Source organism: Eptesicus fuscus, chromosome 8, assembly GCF_027574615.1.
Source record: "Eptesicus fuscus isolate TK198812 chromosome 8, DD_ASM_mEF_20220401, whole genome shotgun sequence".
NCBI lineage: Eukaryota > Metazoa > Chordata > Mammalia > Chiroptera > Vespertilionidae > Eptesicus > Eptesicus fuscus.
The window spans coordinates 40,134,881-40,155,429 of NC_072480.1; the positions used below are offsets into that span (position 1 = coordinate 40,134,881).

The following is a 20,549-nucleotide window of genomic DNA, read 5'->3' on the forward strand; positions in this document are numbered from 1 at the left end:
TTTTAATTTCACTTTAACTGTTTTGATGTATAATCTTGCAGCTAAGAACTTTATCTTTCCTGGCGGGTCACTTAAACTTATAAATTTCATCAAGTGAGCGCACAGAAATCTGTAAAGATATTCTCTAGACTATGTTTAGTATCAAGAGAAATTTCTGACACAATGCACTCCCAGAAACAGGGAAACTGGAAGGGAATGTGAGCTCATTCTTGGACAAGGTTCAACTGCTGGAAAAGCAATTAATTTGCTTTGGCTGTGCTAATATAGGGGAATTAGAAAGTGTGACACAAGACAAATAGAAATAATTAGTTCTCAAAAATGATGTTCTCATTAATATGGTTCAAACAGTAGAAATAAAAAACATTATTGTGGCATGTCTGCATTCTCTCCCTAATCATGGGAGGCGGGATAATGCACCATAAGCATTTTACATTTGTAGTCTAACTGATGTTTTATTTTTTCTAAAGGGAATTTTAAAGTAAAGGGTGTTATATATCATAAATGGCTAAACATACACTTGCTATCAAAATTGATAACATACTTTCTGTCACCATGGGTTTATGTACCAATATTTTGTTTTATACAAATCCTGCAGTTTAGTGAATATACTTTAAAAATGATGGTTCTTTTTATGTAACTTAAATATTTTTTATGACTTTCATAACTCTTAAAGTATAAATGACATTTCTCAAAAATACTTTAAAAATTGCACTTATTCTTAAAGTAGTGATTCTCTATATTTATTAAGGGTTATTTTAGATGGCCAGGGTAGTTTTACTGTCTAAGGGTGGTTACAAAAAGAGAAAGCAGATTTTATGAATATGACCACTAATCTGTATTTCCAAATGGTAACCTTCTTCATTAAGCTTTGGTAGACATTATAAACATTTTCTACTTAAGATCTTTAGTCAGCAAATTAATTGGCCATCAACATTTCACTTAATAATGAAGATTATAAAAGTCTCAAGATGAACACTTATTTTAAATAAATTTCCCTTAAATCTAAAGATAATTATATACTGCCTAAAAATAAAATTAAAAATAATGTTGACCACAATACAAAACCAATTTGCAAAACTGTCTATTTAGTTATAATAATTAAAAGTATCGTCAATAAAAACATATAAAATTTACATGACAGAGGCTTATTTTACGCCTATTCTATGTCACTTTTCTCTGTCCTGTAGGCAGGCACTGTCAATACAGGGCAATATGAACAGTCTCAAGTGGACATATACTATCATTGATACTTGTTGAGCTTCTTAGTATTTACTGAAAAAACAGATCTTAAAATCAAATTTTCTTTCTTACAAAGGTAATCTCATTTTATTCAGCCTGAAATTTCTAAATTACCTACTTCTAAATTAGGACTATCTATGCATTTCATTGATATGCTCTGTTTAAGCACTTTTCCCTATCACTAATTATGATGTTAAATCAAAATGGATCTAGCATTGACCTTTAGGGCCCCCTGATAATATCTTTCCCACTTTCCATTTGTCACTATTCTTTGATAATGGTCTTCATACAGTATTCAAGCCACAAATATGTTCATGAACATACCAATTTAATTCAATTCTTCAATTGTATCCATGTTAGCAAAACATTATTATATTTTCCATTGATAACTGCTCTCTTTAATACTTAAAAAACAATTTAGTTGTATGAAAGTCCATTTCCCCTCTTGAAACTTTCAAATGAAATTCATTATTCCTGATATTCCCTCTCTCCCTTAAACTCTTATAGTACTGGTCACAAATTATATTACTTTTACTAGAAAAAAAAATGATTTCAACAAATTACAAACTAAGCCCAATCATTTTGCCTTAATTTTCCTAATATTTAATGAAATAAGAATTGAAAAAAAAATCACAAAGTCTCACATGTCATAACTCAAAACAAACATAAAATAATGACAATCATGCTTTTTATGTAAGAACCAGAAAATTAACTCTATTAAATAATACACTGAAAATAATTTTATGTAAGTAATAATTATAATGAATTATATTTTGTGACTGTTTTGAACAACTTCAAACTTCACTGCCCACTATGTCTAAGTTCACGTATAATTAGTTTAAATTACATAAGAAGTCATTTCCAACAAAACCTTTAAGAAGCCTTCAACATTGAGTCTAAGCATATCAACCTATATTCAAAAACAAGATTTACTGTTTTATATATTTCTTAAAAGAATGAAAATGCTTATAATGAAATTAAGAAAACGTTTGTCTAAAAGTTTATAAAATACTAAAAAATTAGTATCTCTGAGACTTTGTATTTAATAATAATAACTCTGTCAAGTTAAATGAGTAGTTAACAATGACCTGTGATAACTATGGAACATTAGCCTGTTTACTGGTTACTGCCTGCAATCAATATCATCTTTTGTTCAACTTAATCAATGCTGTCTTAAATTGATTAGCTGTATTGAAATGCTGCCAAACACCAGAAACCAGTGCCAAGAGACTAGAGTAAATGTATTATTGTTTAGTTTTGTTCATAGTAATGTAATTCTATTATTTATTTTTTTAAGATCAAGAAAAATAGTTGGAGGTAAACCCTATGGTGATTACATATTTGTAAGTGAATAAAAAATAGTCAATATGTACCACAGGCAGCCCAAAAATCAGTTTTATGCATACTCTCCCCTTGTTGTTGTTTTTTAATTGAAAGAACCTCCCTTTTAAGCTAAACAAAGACATCTTTAAATATGGAAAATTAAGTTCAGGTAACAAAAAAATTCTTGTAAATTTCTGCAAAAACTTTAATATGGAACTAAATCAACATTATATTATAAATAAAGACCACATTTCTGAAAAAAGAAAAGTAATTTATATGTTAGAGTAATAATAGCTTCAGTGTTTACCAGTTGCTAGGCACTATAAATATGTTAGCACAAAGTAATAAGATTTAATATTAAAAGTTAAAACTTAACTGTGTGCCTACTATTGACTAGTGTGTGTTAAGTGTTTTACATGGATTATTTTATTTAGTATTCATAATAACCCTCTGAGGTTAAGCAACTTCTAAAGAAAAAAAAGAGTAGAGTTGAGATCTGAATCTAGACCTGACTCCTAGCACTTTTCATTGCTTGATTCTACAGAGTTAGAAAACTTCCACTCTTGCATTAAATTTACAGGTCTTTCTTTAAGGATTAGGAATAAATATATGCATATGAAATCAAATTTATACACTACTTTCATAAATATCTCACAAGTGATAAGTTTAAGTAAGGTTCCATTTAAGCCCATTATAGTGCAAAAGTCTTGGGATATCATTTAGTAACTAAGAGGCCCGGTGCACGGATTCATGCACAGGTGGGATCCCTCAGCCTGGTCTGCTCCCTCTCGCAATCCAGGACCCCTCAGGGGATGTAGGACTGCTGGTTTCAGCCCAATCCCCATAGGCCAGCCTGTGGGGATCAGACCAAAACCGGCAGTCCAACATCCCCTGAGGGATGTAGCAGTGTGGAAAGTGGCAGGCGGCGGGGAGGAGCCCGAGCTGGGGCTGTTCATCCTGATCCCACTGCCACTTCTCTCGGTAGCACTGCTGCAGAGGCAGGAGTGGCTCCTGCCGTCACCGCAGCTGCACTTGCCAGCCATGAGCCCGGCTTCTGGCTGAGAGGCGCTCCCCCTGTGGGAGCACACTGACCACCAGGGGCAGCGCCTGCGTTGAGTGTCTGCCCCCTGGTGGTCAGTGCACATCATAGTGACCAGTTGAGTGGTCGACTGATCATAATGGTCACTTAGGCTTTTATATGATATATAGATTCTGTTCAACCACACACTGCACAAGAAATAAGGAGGCTCTCCAAATGTCTTATATTAAATTAAAATTGGGTTTGTGGCTGATTTTAAATTTATTCATTGCATGCTAATGAGTGTATATAAGTCTTTTATCTAAAAATTATCAATTTCTCATATTGGTAGTTTATTTTCTTCACTTAAAGTGAGATTTCCCCTCAGTGTGTCTGGAAGTATCTATGAACATGGTATAGGTATGATGGCTAATGAAAAAGTAAAAAAAAAAAAAAAAAAAAAACTGAAAAGGAAAAATATTTCCCCCCAAATGTATATCATTCTTAAGTAAATGTCAGTAGACTATTTTGAACTTTTGGAATAATGTGCTAACTATCCAAAATGAGTAATGGAGCTTCAAGTAGTTATCCTAGGAGAGAGACATGTAAATTTAGACAACAAAGCATGGAGGAAAGAACAATTTGGGGGAAGAGGATCATAAATATAGAATCAAATGCCAGCAACCCCATTAATTCATAGTACAAATGTGAGAATGTTAGTTAGCCACTCTGAGCTTTAGTTATCTCATCTTTAAATTAGAATATACAGGAAAGGCCCAGTAAATATCAATTCCTACTCTACCTCATTATTTTAATAAGTGAGTACTTCCACTTTATAATATTATTAAGTCTAAAAAAATATATTATTAAGAAATTCATTGAGTATTGCAATGTTTGATTTAATTTTTAAAAACTTGAGAAAAGAATTTTTACTCCTAAGAATGATAACCTGTATTATAATACCTTGAAGCTGTGAGTTTCTAAACAAATAATGTGGTGTCTCCCCCCCACCCCACAACTGCTTCTTTACTTTCTGAAAATTTCTGTTTCCCATGGCCAACAGCAGTTCAAAAAATATTAAATGAAAAATTCCAGAAATAAGCAATTCATACATTGAAATTGTTTTCCATTTTGAGTAGCCTGATGAAATCCTGCACCTTCCTGCTAGTCCCACCCTGGGAATGAATCATTCCATTGGATAGCATATCCATACTGTATATACTACCAGCCTACTAGTCACTTAGTAACAGTCTGGGTTGTTGTGAGGAAGCAGGGGGCTTGGTTGGAAAGTCTGTAAGGAGGATTCTCTGAAAGGTCGGGGTCCTCTAGGGGCAACTTGCCGAAGGTAGCAGCCCCTGACTTGACTTTTAAAAACAAGTCTGAGTGTTTTACTGGAATCTCTATGTTTAGTCTTTAGACACCACCTTGTGTCTTCTCAAGGATGCTTACTCTGCTGATAGTATCTAATAGTTAATTTTAGTTCAAGCTGTTATTACAATAAAAGCCTAAGGAGGCAGGCAAACAGGGCTGTTTGGTCCCTATAGCCAAGCAGTCCCTTAGCCTCTCTTCCACAAAAAACATGTGTCAGAGTAATCCAGTCATCCGTTACTCAGGGTCTGCTGGTCAGTCCTGGCAGGTTATCAAACTGGTTATCACAGAGAGGGACAGAGAGACAGAATCTCATAACCATAATTGCAATCCTATATAATAAAAGGCTAATATGCAAATTGACCAAACGGTGGAATGACTGGTCGCTATGATGCACACTGACCACCAGGGGACAGATGCTCAATGCAGGAGCTGCCCCCTGGTGGTCAGTGTACTCCCACAGCAGGAGCGCCACTCAGCCAGAAGCCAGGCTTACAGCTGGCAAGCGCAGTGGCGGTGGTGGGAGCCTCACCCGCCTCTGTGGCAGCGCTAAGGATGTCAGTTGGACATCCCCTGAGGGCTCTTGGACTGCAAGAGGGTGCAGGCCAGGCTGAGGGACCCCCTCTTCCCCCAAGTGCATGAATTTCATGCACTGGGCCTCTAGTATATTATAATTGTTCTTTTTTATTATTAGTTATTATTGTTACTCTATTACTGTGTCTAATTTATAAATTAAACTTTAGCATATATATATATATATATATATATATACACCAGAGGCCTGGTGCATGAAATTCATGCACTCAATAGGGGGGAGGGTCTCTCAGCCCAGCCTGCACCCTCTTGTAGTCCAGAAGCCCTCGGGGAATGTCCGACTGCTGAGGAGGAGGGAGAGGCTCCTGCCACCACCACTGAGCTCACCATCCATGAGCCTGGTTTCTGGCTGAGCCGTGCTCCCATGGGAGCGCACTGACCACCAGGGGGCAGCTCCTGCATTGAGCGTCTGCCCCCTGGTGGTCAGTGTGCATCATAGCAACCAGTTGTTCTGCCACTTGGTCAATTTGCATATTAGCCTTTTATTATATAGGATATATGAAAGAAAGCATGGTTTGATAATACCCTGGGTTTCAGGCATTAACTGAATCTTGAAATGTATTCCCTGCAGATAAGGGGAGGTTAGTGTAACAATAATTGCATACATATTTTAAAAGAGCAATATTTTAACAATCCTAGTCTAAAAACAATCAGGAAAAATATAAGGAGATGTAAAAAGCAATTGAACCAAGTTATATTCCCAACTCCCAATAATTCATAGTGTAACCCTTTAAGAAGTCATGTACCCTCACTAAGCTTGGGTTTCCTCTTTTGCAAAATAAAGAGATTTAATTAATTTTTAAAGTTCTTCCCCAATGCTGAAGCAGTAACACAAGTGTGCTTGGCATGTCATCAGTGTTCAATAAATATTTGTTGAACAAATAAATATTTTTAAAATTAAACATGTATCTTCAACTATCTAGGGAGAAGAAAGAAGATATTTTTAAATTAGAAATTAAAAAGGATGGTTAATGTGAAGGAAGTCTTTCATGTTCTTTAATTTGAAAGAATGTTTGGTTTTGTATGATCTGATATAATTAAAAAAATAAATAAAAAAGAAAAGCCAAACAGTTTTGTTTATGGTTATTGGATGTAAATAAAAGAGATGTACTTTCAAGTGAAGTCAAGATTTTATAAGCATAACTTACAGATATTTTAATGTGTCAGAGGAACTGTGGTCCACATTTCAATTTATTTTTAACAATTACTTATTTTCCATTGAATTTATTGGGGTGACATTAGTTCACAAAACCATACAGATCTCAAAAGTACAATTCAAAAAAACAAAAAACATCATCTGCACACTGCATCGTGTGCCCATCCCCTAAAGCAAAGTCTCTTTCCTTCCCTATTTATACCCCCTTGCCCCACCTCCACCTTCACCCATTCCCCTTTCCCTCTGATTAACAATTACTCTTTGTTTTAAAAGGATAGTTTTTTACTTGGAAAGAAAAAGGGACAGGTACAATTTCAAAAGTGAACTTTGTAGATATTTTGGAAATTTATAAAACACATAGATAAAACAGACCTAATTCACGATTCTCCCATGTCATAGTTCATGCCTATATATTGATAGGTCACCTAAACAATATATGCTGAAGATTCAATCATTTGAAATTATATGAAACAAATAAAAAAAACAAGCATGAGGTTAATGTATATTAAATCAAAGAATAAAATGTTATTAAGAAATGTGATTATAGTATGTTAAATTAAATATAAATTTATAATGAAAAATTGAGCATAAGTGAATAGTCAAAAAATCCAAATCTTAGGCCAAATGTGCAATAGGAAAGAATTATTAGAAATGCCCACAAGAAAAATAAAGACACTGTTAATTTGGCTGTCAGGAATAATTAATTGTGCCTGAATTTGTAATTCTGACTTTGGTAGGCAGAATCATATTATCCTTTATTTGCTCCCATTAGTCTCTCAAACTAAACTCTGAGAAATGTTAGAACAATAGTATCTTCAGCATCCACAAGATCTAATATAGATCCCAATTCATCAATGGTTGATGCAATCCTTCAATACCTAACAGGCACCATAATGTGTCAAAATTCTGCCACGCACTAGTATACAGTAATGAACAAAATCGGTGTGGTTCATGCTCTGCTGGCTTCTTGCAGAGAGAAAGAAGACTTGAACAAGGAACTGTAAGTGGACAGCATGCTGTTGTGGAGAAGTGAGAGGTGTGCTCAGCACCTCTAAGAGGCTTAACTAGATCCAGGGGTCAGGGAGGAGCTGCCGGGGCAGGTGTGGAGTCTAGGAAGCATTCCTGAAGGCAGTAACTTCTTAGATGAGACCTACAGGATGGGTGAGTTAAGGCAGGGAAGAGGGCAAATCTCCCTGGGAGGGGGAAAATGTGAGGCTTTAGGGAAATTAAAAAAAAATTCCAGTGTCATAAAAGCACAGAAATTAAGGGGGGAGACTTGTGATTAGGTGTAAAGGGTGTGGCAGGGAAATGTCAAGCTGACTCCCTCCTCATTACATATTAAGGAGGATATCTGATTGAACAGATGAGGGTACCATAGGGAGGGAGCACTGGAGGAAGACAGGTTTGCAGGGGTAGGGAGGGAGGATCCTTTCTGTTTTGTGCACTGACCTCGACCTCCCGGTGAGATAGTCAAATAAAAGTTGAAGATTATCTGGTGCTCTTAACAGATGTCTGAATGGGCTGAGAAGACAGTTTTTAAAGTTGTCAAGATACATAAGTTATTTAGGTGGATACTATTGCTTAGGGAGGTAGAATAAAAAGAGACTAGGACCTATCTAAAGAGATCCATCAAGTGACAGAATTGGCTGCATAGAGTGTGTGTATGTGTAACCCACACATACAGTAAGGGGTTTGGAGAATATTTAATGTCTGGTGCAAAAAAATTGCTCAATGAGTATTTATACATACTATGTCTACTCTATATATTCAAAAGATCTTACAAAAAGCTTAGAAATAGTTTTTTTAAACTCCAACACAGATCAGGACATGTAAGACTCAAGGTATGAGAGCATTAATCACTATGCAGATCAGCTTTTAAATCAAGATTTTGTATTTTAATTTTTTTTATTCATAATATCACCTCCAAACTCATAAATTGTGAGTTAGTTATGACACATTATTAGCAATGAAACCCTGGCTCGGTAGTTCAATTGGTTAGAGTGTCATACAGCTACACCAGGGTTGCAGGTTTTATCTCTTGTCAGGATACATACAAGAAGCAACCAATGAATGCCTAAATGGGTGGTGCAACAAATTGATGTCTCTCTCTCTTCCTCCCTCTCTTTCTAAAATCAACCAATCAATAAAAATAAATAGAAGTATCAATTATGAATTCATCCCTGTGTAGTATGAGCTGATATATCTTACTTATCAAGATAAGCAATTTATTTAGGGCCTCTTTCCTCAGGGATACTTTTTAAACTGCTTTCTTGTCTCCACTTCCCCTCCTCTATAGTTTTTTAGAAATTGTGGTCTTAAATGCAGAAAAGGCAACATTCAGTCTAACCTGAGGTGCTTATGGGAGGTAATGACTTGGCACTTGAGCAATATTGAAGTGCCTGACTCTTAGGTAACTGACTCTTGAGCCAAGCGTGGCATTTTTTAATTGTCAAAATGTTAAAAATAAATACACGACAAGCATGAAGAAATGTGGGTTTCCTTTGTCTGTCCTAATTAAGTTGAGTTTATTTTGAAAGAGAGAATAATTTCAGTTATGGTTGGATTGGGAGCAAGAAAGAGTACAAAGGATATCGTAACACCTGGGCTCAGGGACACAGAGAGAAAAAGCTCAGGGAGCACGAGGCTGTGTTGGTGTCATTCCTGAATTGTGAAGCAGCAGGTGCTCATGGCTCCCAAATGCCTGACACAGACCATTTCACAAATCAGTAATGAGTTCTGGCTCTTCCTTCTTTGCCTTTCCCATTCTTATGCTTACACTCAGAATTTAACTAGAGTCTTTTTGCTTTGATTTATTTTGTTCACAGTTAATTTTCTTCTGTGTGTTAGCTTCCAAATATATGGATTTAGTTTCTAAGGTTAAAAAAACTTCAAAGGGCTAAGTGAGCTTATTTAGTGGAATTAGAGTAGCAAAAGGTGACCCCTTTGCTGTCGTATTTTAAAAGTCTTGGGTCGTTCAACTCCTGGTGAAATAACTTTCTAGCAACCAACACACAGAAATACAAATTCATGTACAGTGTTTTTTTAAATTACATTTGATAAAACTTATAATATCTAATTAAAATAATGAATATTAGTTAAGAATTTTATTGAAAACCAACTGTGCATTAAACAATTTAAAGAAAATTAAACTTGAGGAACATCATTTCAATTGACAGGCTGGATGAATGAGTGAATGAATAAATGAATGAAGATTCATATTATAATTAAATAAAAGCAATAAATAACCTCATAATCATTTATATTTGGCTTAAAGTTACTATGTATACTTGTTCAAATGTTCTGTTTCCTTAATTATGAGGTTATTTGGGTAAGTCTTCTATGTTACCCAACTGATAGCATTCTGAATAATAAAAAAAAGACAATTTATGATTAAAAAGTTTCCTCAGAGTAAGCAAATCATATTAGAAAGAAAACTCGATATTTCAACTGCATACAGCAAGGTTTTATCCATAATAAAGTGTATATTTGAATATATGTGAATTTTGAAGATTCAAATAATAATAACTGTAACCTTATTGATGACCAAAATATTTCTGATAGCAAACTCTGAAAATTTATATATTATGTCAACTATGCAAAGATTTTTTATCATTGCCTAAACATTTCTTAATATTAATGACAAATCTCCCATTTATGTGCAAGAATATATTGTCTATAATTTTTCTTAGATTGATTTCTGACCATCCTGAGAATTCTGTGGATACCAGGTAATTTATATATCACATTTACCTAGAGATTCATGTACTTTCTTAGACCACTTTGGACATTAGCTAAATCAGTGCATGAGTAACCAACCCCTGCTCACACAAGCCAGGGCTGATATTTTTACATTGGCATTACTAAGGTTATTGGCTCTGATCGGGAGGACTGGCTTTGTTAGGAATTTGTTAATATGTGTATGTAATTTTCAAAAGAGATGCGAGAGAGTCTTATGATTTTAATAATATGTACACACATATAATTTTGCTGAAATCCATAAGACTCTTAAAAATGAAGTCTTTTCTACATTTGCCAAGGAGATGTCTCATAATAACATATGGTTCATGGCTTAGGATTAAAAAATAAATAAATCTCCTGATTTTCAGGTAAAATAAACATAGGCAAAACACACTCTCTAGGAATGTTTCAAGTTTCTGATATTTACTTATTGCATATATGGTACTTTAAAAAGGTATATTTCCTTTACACTAAACCAAGAATGACACATTTGAAACTGATTAAGTAACACAATTAGTGTCAAACAATAACCCCAACATGATTGAGCTTAAAATGCAAAATAAAAGCAATTGGGAGGATTATAGCAATTAATCACTTTGGGCTTTGCTTTGAAGAATCATCTTCATTTAAAATAGAAAATAAATGCTCTTTTTCACTGTTTTGTCTTCATGAAATTAGATTGAGTTTCCTGTCTAGAATAGATGTTAGACTATAAATGCTACCTTCAAATTTTGTCCTTTCCTCATAGAGTGATCTTGGCAATATATATATTTAGCTTCTCTGAGTGTATAACACAACTTCCTTTAGTATTCTATTGATGATTTTGCTCAGCAGATTTGTCTTATTAAAATGGCTATAATGGCATACAGAACATTTGAAAAATCCACACAGGATTAAACAATCTTATTTATTGTTAACATTCAACTAGACGATTTTGCGTGTGTCTGACAGTAACTATCACAAAATGAGAAGACATTTTCAAATGATTAGAACTCCCTATTCAATTAACTCATGATTTTATTTATATATAGAATAGAACTTATAAATCCTTCCTGCATTAGATTGGGCTTCAAGCATTCAATAAAAACACATTTACTGTGTCTAAGATGAAATCATACATTGTTTAAAATTAATTATTCCTTTTTAATTGCACTGTATAAACAGAAATGACCTGTTAATTTAAAGAAAATCTATCAGCACAAAATGAATTCACTCATATAAACAAGCAAGATGAACTTGACCTTGTTTGAACTTGTTTTGATGTGGCCCAGATGGTAGGCTACATGCTTGAATAGCAGGCTAAAGCTGAGGAAAAACTCATATAGCAAGATCTAGATTTATAGCCTTTTGCAAATTCCTACCTTGTATTGTCCTTTCAGCATCTGTTCTGCCGCCAGTGCGGTCAGCTTCTATCTCTGGGGTCAGCGAGTCTAGAAGCACAGAAAGGTAAGAGTGACACACATTTCATTTGATAATATTGTCCTTTAAAAAAAGAGTGACCTCTTACTCTGGTGCTAGATTAAAATTATCTAAATTGATGTCATCTTTTAAAGGTTGAACAGAGACTATAATCATAAGGATTATCAAAAGCTTTGTTTGAATAGATAAATAACACAAATTTGTTCATAAACTGGATGGGGGTTGGGGAGTTCTCAGATTACTATTTTATCATGTTTCAATAGAGATGGATTTGGTTAAACAGAGAGGCAATGCCAGGTCCCAGATGCTGGAGTTAAGTAACAAAACAATGGAAGCACCTATGAAATAGTAATGCATTTCCCTCAACACATGTGACTATTCTTCACACCACGCTTTCAGCTAGGAGCACAATTTAACGAATGACAGGACCTAAATATAGACAAAACCACAAACACATGTCTAAATGGTCTATTGAAAAATGAAAGTTAGCAACACATAAAAATGCACCTCTTACCATTTAAGACCCTGAGACTATCTGTTGAAGCTGCCTGTTTCAGTGTTTGTTCCGCTTGCTCACGCCGTTTTGTCTCAAATTCAAGTGCTTCCTGCAATTTCCTCTTTGCCTTTTTCTCCTTCTTTAGCCTCTTTTGAACTATGGCTAGAAAAGAGAGTCCACATTATTTGTTCTTAAATTTTTGCAGTATTAAATTAAACATTTATCAAACTTATAAATGATCTATCTTTCTTATAATACTCTTTTTCCCTCCACTGGATTGAGTCTACCTATGCAGAGGAAGTGGAAAAAATGTAACCTTAAAATAAATCCCAGTAAAATGTCCAAGGAGGCCAATTTTTACTTAGCCTTGAACTATATTACAATGTAAGAATGGCTTTAATTATCATTTTTAGAGACAGATTTAATGGGAAACTAATTTTAGTAAATATTTGAATTCACTGATAAAGGAAGCCTAATTAAAGGAATGTTTGGGCTCAGTCCCTGCCCTTGAATCAGAATAGTGCAGAGTAGTCTAGAATAGCACAAACATGTATAAGTATGTCTCCTATTTATGAAGCACCAATTTTGAATAGTAAATGGTATATTTCCCTTTTTACAAAACAATGTTACACCAGCTAAACTTTTAATAATTCTATCTTGAAATTTTTTTCTATCTTGAAATTTTAGGAAATACAATATTATTTTATATGAGGAGCTAAATATGTTTAATTACTGTTAACATATATATAAGCAGAAATATTTTGGATGAAGCTATTATAATAATTATTATTAATAATTACCTCATAGCAAATTTATATACACTATAATACATTTCACGAAAGTTATACTTTAACTCTTCAGACATTTGGTGGAGAATAAAACCTCATTGCTAATAATAGTATGCTACTGCTAACAATAATGTGTCATGGTATAAGAAAGTAGATTATGATACAAAAAGTTGATTATGATACATTTTTTTCCTACTGGAGAATTTAAATATTTGTATGCAATATGCAATCAATAAATAATGAAAAATAAATGCTCTTTATAATGTGGATGTCAGCTGTATTTTCAGTATGATTTTTTTTTACAATATGTACATAAAGTAAGCAATCAGCATATGGGAAGCATACAAATGTTTTTCTTTGAAATACTTTTTTTGATGGCTGTTAAATATTGTGGATTTAATGTGACAGAATCCATATGAGAAAATCCTTCTGTTAGAGTTAGTAATAAGGAGCAATCATCCTAAGTGTGCTATTTTATTTCTTACTACAGATTAAAAAAGAAAAACACTTCTGTAACACAGTGTTTAGTCAGTATATAAAGTAGGGTAATATGCCTCAAGAAAGAATTTTAGTTACAATTTCTAGGGTCAATATATACCATTTATATAATTATTAATATTGTTAAGAGGTCAGACCATTATCTTGTTGAGTTTATTGTTGCTGGTATCATATATTAACAGAAAAATGTACATTGGGTACCATCTTATAGAAGAAAACAAAGTTGGTTTCAAATAAATGTGCTAATTTCCTTTACTTAATAGTATGAAAATGATATGCTTATCTTAACAAAATCACATTCCTACTATTTCCCTTTCCAAAGATGATTGTTTATAAGTCTCTTTGAAAAGAAACAGTAGCTTCTGAATTATTATTTGGATTACACACCCATGGCACTAAACACTCAATACGCATTCCCTTGCCACTGGCCGCTGTTTCCTTCCTGTGTGATTGAACCAAATGGGAATGCCATGTTCTCACTTCAGAATAATACATTGCTTCAATAGGTATAGTCATAAGAGATAGTTATTGACAGTTATTACCTTTAATTTATTGTTCACAATTAATTAAATGGGAGGTTCATGGTATGATCTGTGAAATGTTTTGCCCTCTAGTGGTTAAAGAAGTAAAACAGAGTATAAATCCTCCAACAGATTTGAACCAATAAAACTCTTAAGGTCCCTCAAGTAACCAAAAGCTAATTTAGGAATTCAAGGATCTGCCTTTAAGTCTTGTACAAGAATTTTTAGAAGAAAGACTTTTCCAGGTGCAAACAAAATCAAGACATGGTGATCATATGGAATATGCTCCCATCTAATGAACTCCAACCAAATTTCATTATGCACTTAGAACATACCTTGTTACCAATCTTTATCTTGTTTTGATTATATTAGTGAAGCCACATTATTTAGAACTGTACTATTGGGTTGACAGTTTCCTAAATCAGCCTCATCCCAGGAACCCCCTAGCTGTGGCTTCATAGTAATTGGTGAAAAAACATACGAAGTCCTGCTAGTTTTAAAAACAAACAGAACACTAATTTTTAAATGTCTATGTCAAATATCCAAAAGGAGAATATGTATAGTATTTGTTATGGATACTTATTAAATGAAGGAAAAGAAGCACTCTTTCTAGAATACTTAGGAGAAACTTATTGTTAAGGCAATGGGAAAGTTGGTTATAAACAAAATATTCTTCAATCTCATACATAAAATAAACACACAAATATAAATGATCTTCAAAATTATGTATACAAGCATTGTAGAGTGTGTTAAAAGAAGCAATAGATTGAGAATATTCTTATTTTTACCCAATAAACATTCATATTGGTTTCTATTCTAATGTGTACTTGACCTTGTTGAGCGAAGCATTATTATACAACTCACCTTTGGTCATTTGTTCAGACATTCATCAGTCTTCAATTTCATTTGATAAATATCTTACTAAATCTGTTTCACTTGAATAATCAGTATTTTCTCTTTTAGCTTTATGATTTTAAGTCAAGTTTTTCAAAAGGCAACTGTGAATATATAAAAATTTATCTTCATGGCTGTCCATCTTAAAATTATAAATTTGTTAAGCCCATAATAAAATGTATGTGATTAATGATATAATGGATATATTTCAATGTCTTGAGGTATGAACAGTAGAGAAACCATGTACACTGGAGATTAAGAAATGCATGAGCCCAGGATTCAAGTTTTGCTTTGAACTTTAGCTATAAGTAAAAAACAAAAAGTATAGTCTCATAGTAAATCACCAATCATAGTACTGTTATTGTAAATATTTTACATAAAGTGTTAAACATGTTTGGAAGTTTGAAAATACCTCTATTTTTCTGTTCCATAGCCAACTGCTTTTCAAGGGTTTCCCTTAGTTCTCGTTCCCTTAAAAAATCCATCTTCAGCTCTGTTTTTTCCAGTTGGACCTGTTTTTCTTGAGCTCTGGCATTATCTATGGCAACTTTCAAGAGCCCCTGTACAAAGAAAGTATTCAGAATTGATATATTTTGGTACAAAGCACATTTCATTCATTACTTAAAAGCACTTCAAAAGAGAACTCTCTTATCAAATTCTTCCATTCTTGTGCATTCACTCTGTACTTACTAGGACAAGCACTATAATTAAAGCACAACATTTCTAAATTTAATGAAAATATTGTAGGAAGACAAATATTTTCAGCATTCAAGTTTAGTTGCTTCTAATTAGAATATTTAAATCTAATGCTAAATGAGGGCAGCACATAAGCATGTCTAAAAAAGAACTGAGTTAAACATTAGACTGAACATGGTTTATGCAACCCCAAGTGTTCCTGGCTTGCACCTATCTCTGGGAGCTCATTCACCACTATTCCCTACCAAAATTATACTAGACTAGAGGCCCTGTGCACGAAATTTGTGCACTGGGCGGGGGGTTGGGGGAGGGTGTCCCTCAGCCCAGCCTGCATCCTCTCCAATCTGTGACCCCTTGGGGGATGTCCAACTGCTGGTTTAGGCTGTGGGATTGGGCCTAAACCGGCAGCCTGACATCCCTCTCACAATCCAGGACTGCTGGCTCTCAACTGCTCGCCTGCCTGCCTTCCTGATTGCCCCTAACCGCTTCTGTCTGCCAGCCTGATCACCCCCTAACCACACCCCTGCTAGCCTGATTGATGCCTAACTGCTCCCCTGCCAGCCCGGTTGCCCCCGACTGCCCTCCCCTGGCAGCCTGGTTGCCCCCAACTGCCCTTCCCTGCTGGCCCAGTTGCCCCCAACTGCTCTCCCCTGCTAGCCCGGTTGCCCCCAACTGCCCTCCCCTGCTGGCCCGGTTGCCCCCAACTGCCCTCCCATGCTGGTCTGATTGCCCACAACTGCTCTCCCCTGCTGGCCATCTTGTGGCAGCCATCTTGTGACCACATGGGGGTGGCCATCTTGTGCGAGGGTGTGACAGTCAATTTGCATATTCCTTTTTTGTTATATAGGATAAAGTGGGCTTCTTTACACTTCCCAATTTGTTTCTGCACAAGGGTCTTTGCTCTTTCTGTTCCCTTCCAGAATGCTTTTCCTTCCAATTTTTGTATGGTTTATGCCCTCATTTCATTTCACCTTTGCTTAGTCACCACTCAAGAAAGGCCTTCTCTTACCACCTACCCAATCACATCTTGTTATTGCCTCCTTAAAATTCTTCATAGCATCTATTATGTAATGTTGTCATATATTTGCTTATTGCTTTATGTTGAGTCTCCTAAACTACACTGAAAGCTCTCTGAGGCAGGGACATTTTCTCTCATTCGGGACTATGCCCCTAGGACCCAGAGAGTGCCTATAATATAGTATATTTTGAACATTTGCTGAATAAAAATTATAATACTGGTATATTTTTCTTGAGATATATATGTATGGAGTCTAAAGTTTAGTGGCTTCATAGTGCATTATTTTTTAAAAAGCATTAAAATAGTTATAATAAATAAAGAATAACTTGTAGGGCACTATTTGACAAAACAGTAATTCATGAGCAAATGGCAAAGGCAGGGTTTATTTATTCAACTGGTTATGGAATCATATATTGATTCACTGTATGCTATTTTTAATTTTTATGCTTTTTTTAAATTTAATAATATTCTGAGACTTTTGAAAATGAGGCTATGAGAATATGTAAAACATATACAAAGCATGCTGCCTGTGTTCTCTCCTAAGATGCTTTAGAAAATTATCAATAAAATTATTAGAAAAAATAAAAGCTAAATTTTCTGTTTTTAGCAACTCGGAATACAAAAAGCTATTTGGAGGTAGAAGATATTTCACCTTGGTCCATGAACATCAGAGTCTGACATTTGCAACTGAAATTATATATGAAGTGGTAGTTGGTCCATTTCTGGATCTACTCTGCCATGTGACCCCTTTGCAGCAGACAACATAAGCAGCTTGAATCAGAAATTGCAACTCCACCTTGACTCGTTAGCACAAAAGAGACATCCCCTTACTTCTGCCTACCAATGCAGCATTGCCATAAGCCATGTCTAGTCTCTTTTCAAGCAAGTATAAATTATTTCATGTTTGTTATACCTGACCCTGAATTCCCTGGATTAATTATTGTGATATGAAACAAGCTAAAGGATTTCTGTGAGACAGTTTGCCCCTCCCTACTCTCATTTTTAACAATAAAACATAGCTGCTAAGGAAACTGCCATCTTCACTCAATTCAGCAACATTCCTGTATATGTTTTTTTCTTTATCAGGAACAAACAATTAGTAACAAATGAAAGAGATCATTACATCAAGTGCCCTTTTAGATCACCCCAATTAAAACTTTAGTTTAGCTGTATTTTAATTCTAAGATACCAAACTCTAATTTTCTGCTCTGATTGCTCTTGTTGACTTATCTTTGAAAGATGTACTCTCTGCAATGTCTAGAGATTATTTAGCAAGATGCCAATGTTGGCACCACTTAATGTGTTGATTGGTTGTATTATCACTATCTGTTTAAAATAGATTAGTATTAAACTATTATTGTCCTTGGCTGATAAAACACAGTATTTTGGTGTTCTTTAAATATGAAATCATCATTATGAATAAACATGTTGAATAACATTAAACTGCAACCCTAATTTGTGTTATTTTATATTAATATTTCTTGTAAAGTATGAAGTCGCTAAGAGCATTTATGTTTACTGTTTCCTTTTGTTATAGTTGCTGCTAATGTAGCTAATGGTAATGCATTACCTATTCCTGCTGATTATGTCTGAAAAATATTAGCTTTTAGGATCCAATACCCTCTAGGGACTACTTATAAGCTATATAAAATTAAGTTTCATTTGTAGACTTTAAATCAGTGCACATCAGTAGGAGTCCAATGTGAACAAAATTCTGCACTACAGCCAAACTGATGCATATGCAGAATTATGTTATTGCCCATGACAGCCCTGCTGCAAAAAAGACAGGAAACCGATTACATTTCAATGCAGCAGGGGGCTGGGAAAAGCTGTAGCAAGTAGTGCTCATCACAGCTACCAATCATTAGGACACCATTTTAAATTTCAGTGGGAATAGTAGTTTCAGATTTGTGTAACTTCTGTAAGTTTTCCAGGGGGATCATGTGCAAAAGGTCATGCGAAGTGCTGGTTCTCAGGTGGACATGCAGTATGGAGCAACATTCTGTGATGACCACGTGAGTTACAGTAAAAGACAAGGGTTTAAAATGTGAATTTTTCTCCAAGGGGAGGTCAGTTTTCATGATCTTGAAGTTGGACAATGATGATTCTAAAGAAATGCATTTTAAGTTTACTCTATGTCACAGCAATTATAAGAGACAAGAGTTGTTTAGCCTCAAATTTCTTTCCCATAAGTGAGACATAATGGTTATCATAACACACAAATATTTTTGTTTTCTAAAATAATATATCTTGTAATTTAAATTATTTTCATAAGTTTTCACAGGATGAGTCTCTACATATTTCTTTTAAAAAGGCACTATAATTGATCTAGCAATGCTATAACTATTTTTATTATAGCCTAGAAAGCAAAAATCTCTGCTTGTATGAGATTATTTACAGTGATACTGATATGAAAGAAACATTTCTTAATATGTTAGATCCTAGAAAAAATGTTTACTTGGTCCATGCTTGTTTTTTACACTACTTTATTTCAGAATTAGATGATAAGTAAGGTTCCTCGAGTGTCAGTGAAACTCCTTTGGCAAAATTTTTGCTAAATAATGTGTTACATCTTCTAATAAGAGTAAATAACCTAGTTGGGGTTTTTAGCAATCACCCATTTTAACTAAAACCTCTTACAGATGAGAAAACCCAGGTCCAGGAGGATCAGGTGACTTGTCCAAGATCCCTAATTAGTAAATTCGCTAAGCCTAGATCAGAACTCCCCAGCTTATTTAACCTTAATCATTCCTTTTCATGTTTCTTTCTGGGATGGGAAGGAATAATGTCTCTTTAAATCAAGAACTTATGTAGACAGAAAAATTATGATTAAACAAGTAATGACTGATTAATTTTTTCACAGAAGTTTTTATAACAAAAGATACAGCTATACTTGGTTTAATGTTATGGTTACTATGCTCCAAAGTGGATCAATGATGGACTCTCCATCAAAAGCACTTCCAGATATAAACCATCCTGTGGTGCATATGATCTGAATGGTTCTGCAATTAGCCAGCCATTGTTTAAGTTCAGATACCACCACAATTGAGTGACCTTGATCAAATGGTTTATCTGCCTTCATTTTCTCATCTGTAGAATGAGAATAGCAACAAAATCCACTGTGTAAGGTTATAAAGAAGATTCATGGAGCCCTGGCCAGTGTTGCTAAATGGTTAGAACACCAACCTGTACAACAAAGGGTCTCAGGTTCAATTCCCAGTCAAGAGCACATATCTGGGTTGTAGGTCAGAACCCTGGCCCCTGTTGGAGGGCACATGTAGGAGGCAACTAATCAATGTTTCTCTCTCTCTCTCTCTCTTTCCTTCTCCATCCCACCTCCCTTCCATTCTATCTAAACATCAATGGAAAAAAAATATCCTCAGGTGAGGATTAACAATAACAAAAAAATAAAAGATCCATCTAATATTGTATATAATCAGCTAGAGACTGACTGTGATATTGTGAGATATATATATATATGATTATGCTGATCCTGGCACTGAAATGCTACATTGGGTGGAATTTTCTAAGTGATAATAGCAATAAAAGTAAAGTGAGTGTCTTTTGTTATTCATAATAAGCCTCTTTCAAGTACACCAGAGTTTATGTTAATAAGGTCACTCTTGCAAAGTCCCTAAAAATAGAAACTGGATGTAAGGGGAACGTACCCTTTGATTAGAGGGTTGGTACTTTCAGCCTCACCCTTCTGACCTCCAGGGAGGGCAGATGGGCTAGAGGGTGAATTAGTCATTTGTGATGAATGATTTAATCAATTTTCCATAG

General features: G+C 34.7%; 1 protein-coding gene across 1 annotated transcript in view; it reads right to left on the minus strand.

Annotated features, from left to right (window-relative positions):
- Positions 1–20,549, minus strand: part of DACH1 (dachshund family transcription factor 1) — a 432,819-nt gene that overhangs the window by 22,859 nt on the left and 389,411 nt on the right. Inside the window, exons 8-10 of the mRNA XM_008144064.3 lie at positions 15,465–15,612; positions 12,370–12,513; positions 11,798–11,866 (exon numbers count right to left, since the gene is read on the minus strand). Of these exons, the coding sequence (XP_008142286.2) occupies positions 11,798–11,866; positions 12,370–12,513; positions 15,465–15,612 (361 nt within the window). The remainder of the gene's footprint in view (positions 1–11,797; positions 11,867–12,369; positions 12,514–15,464; positions 15,613–20,549) is intronic.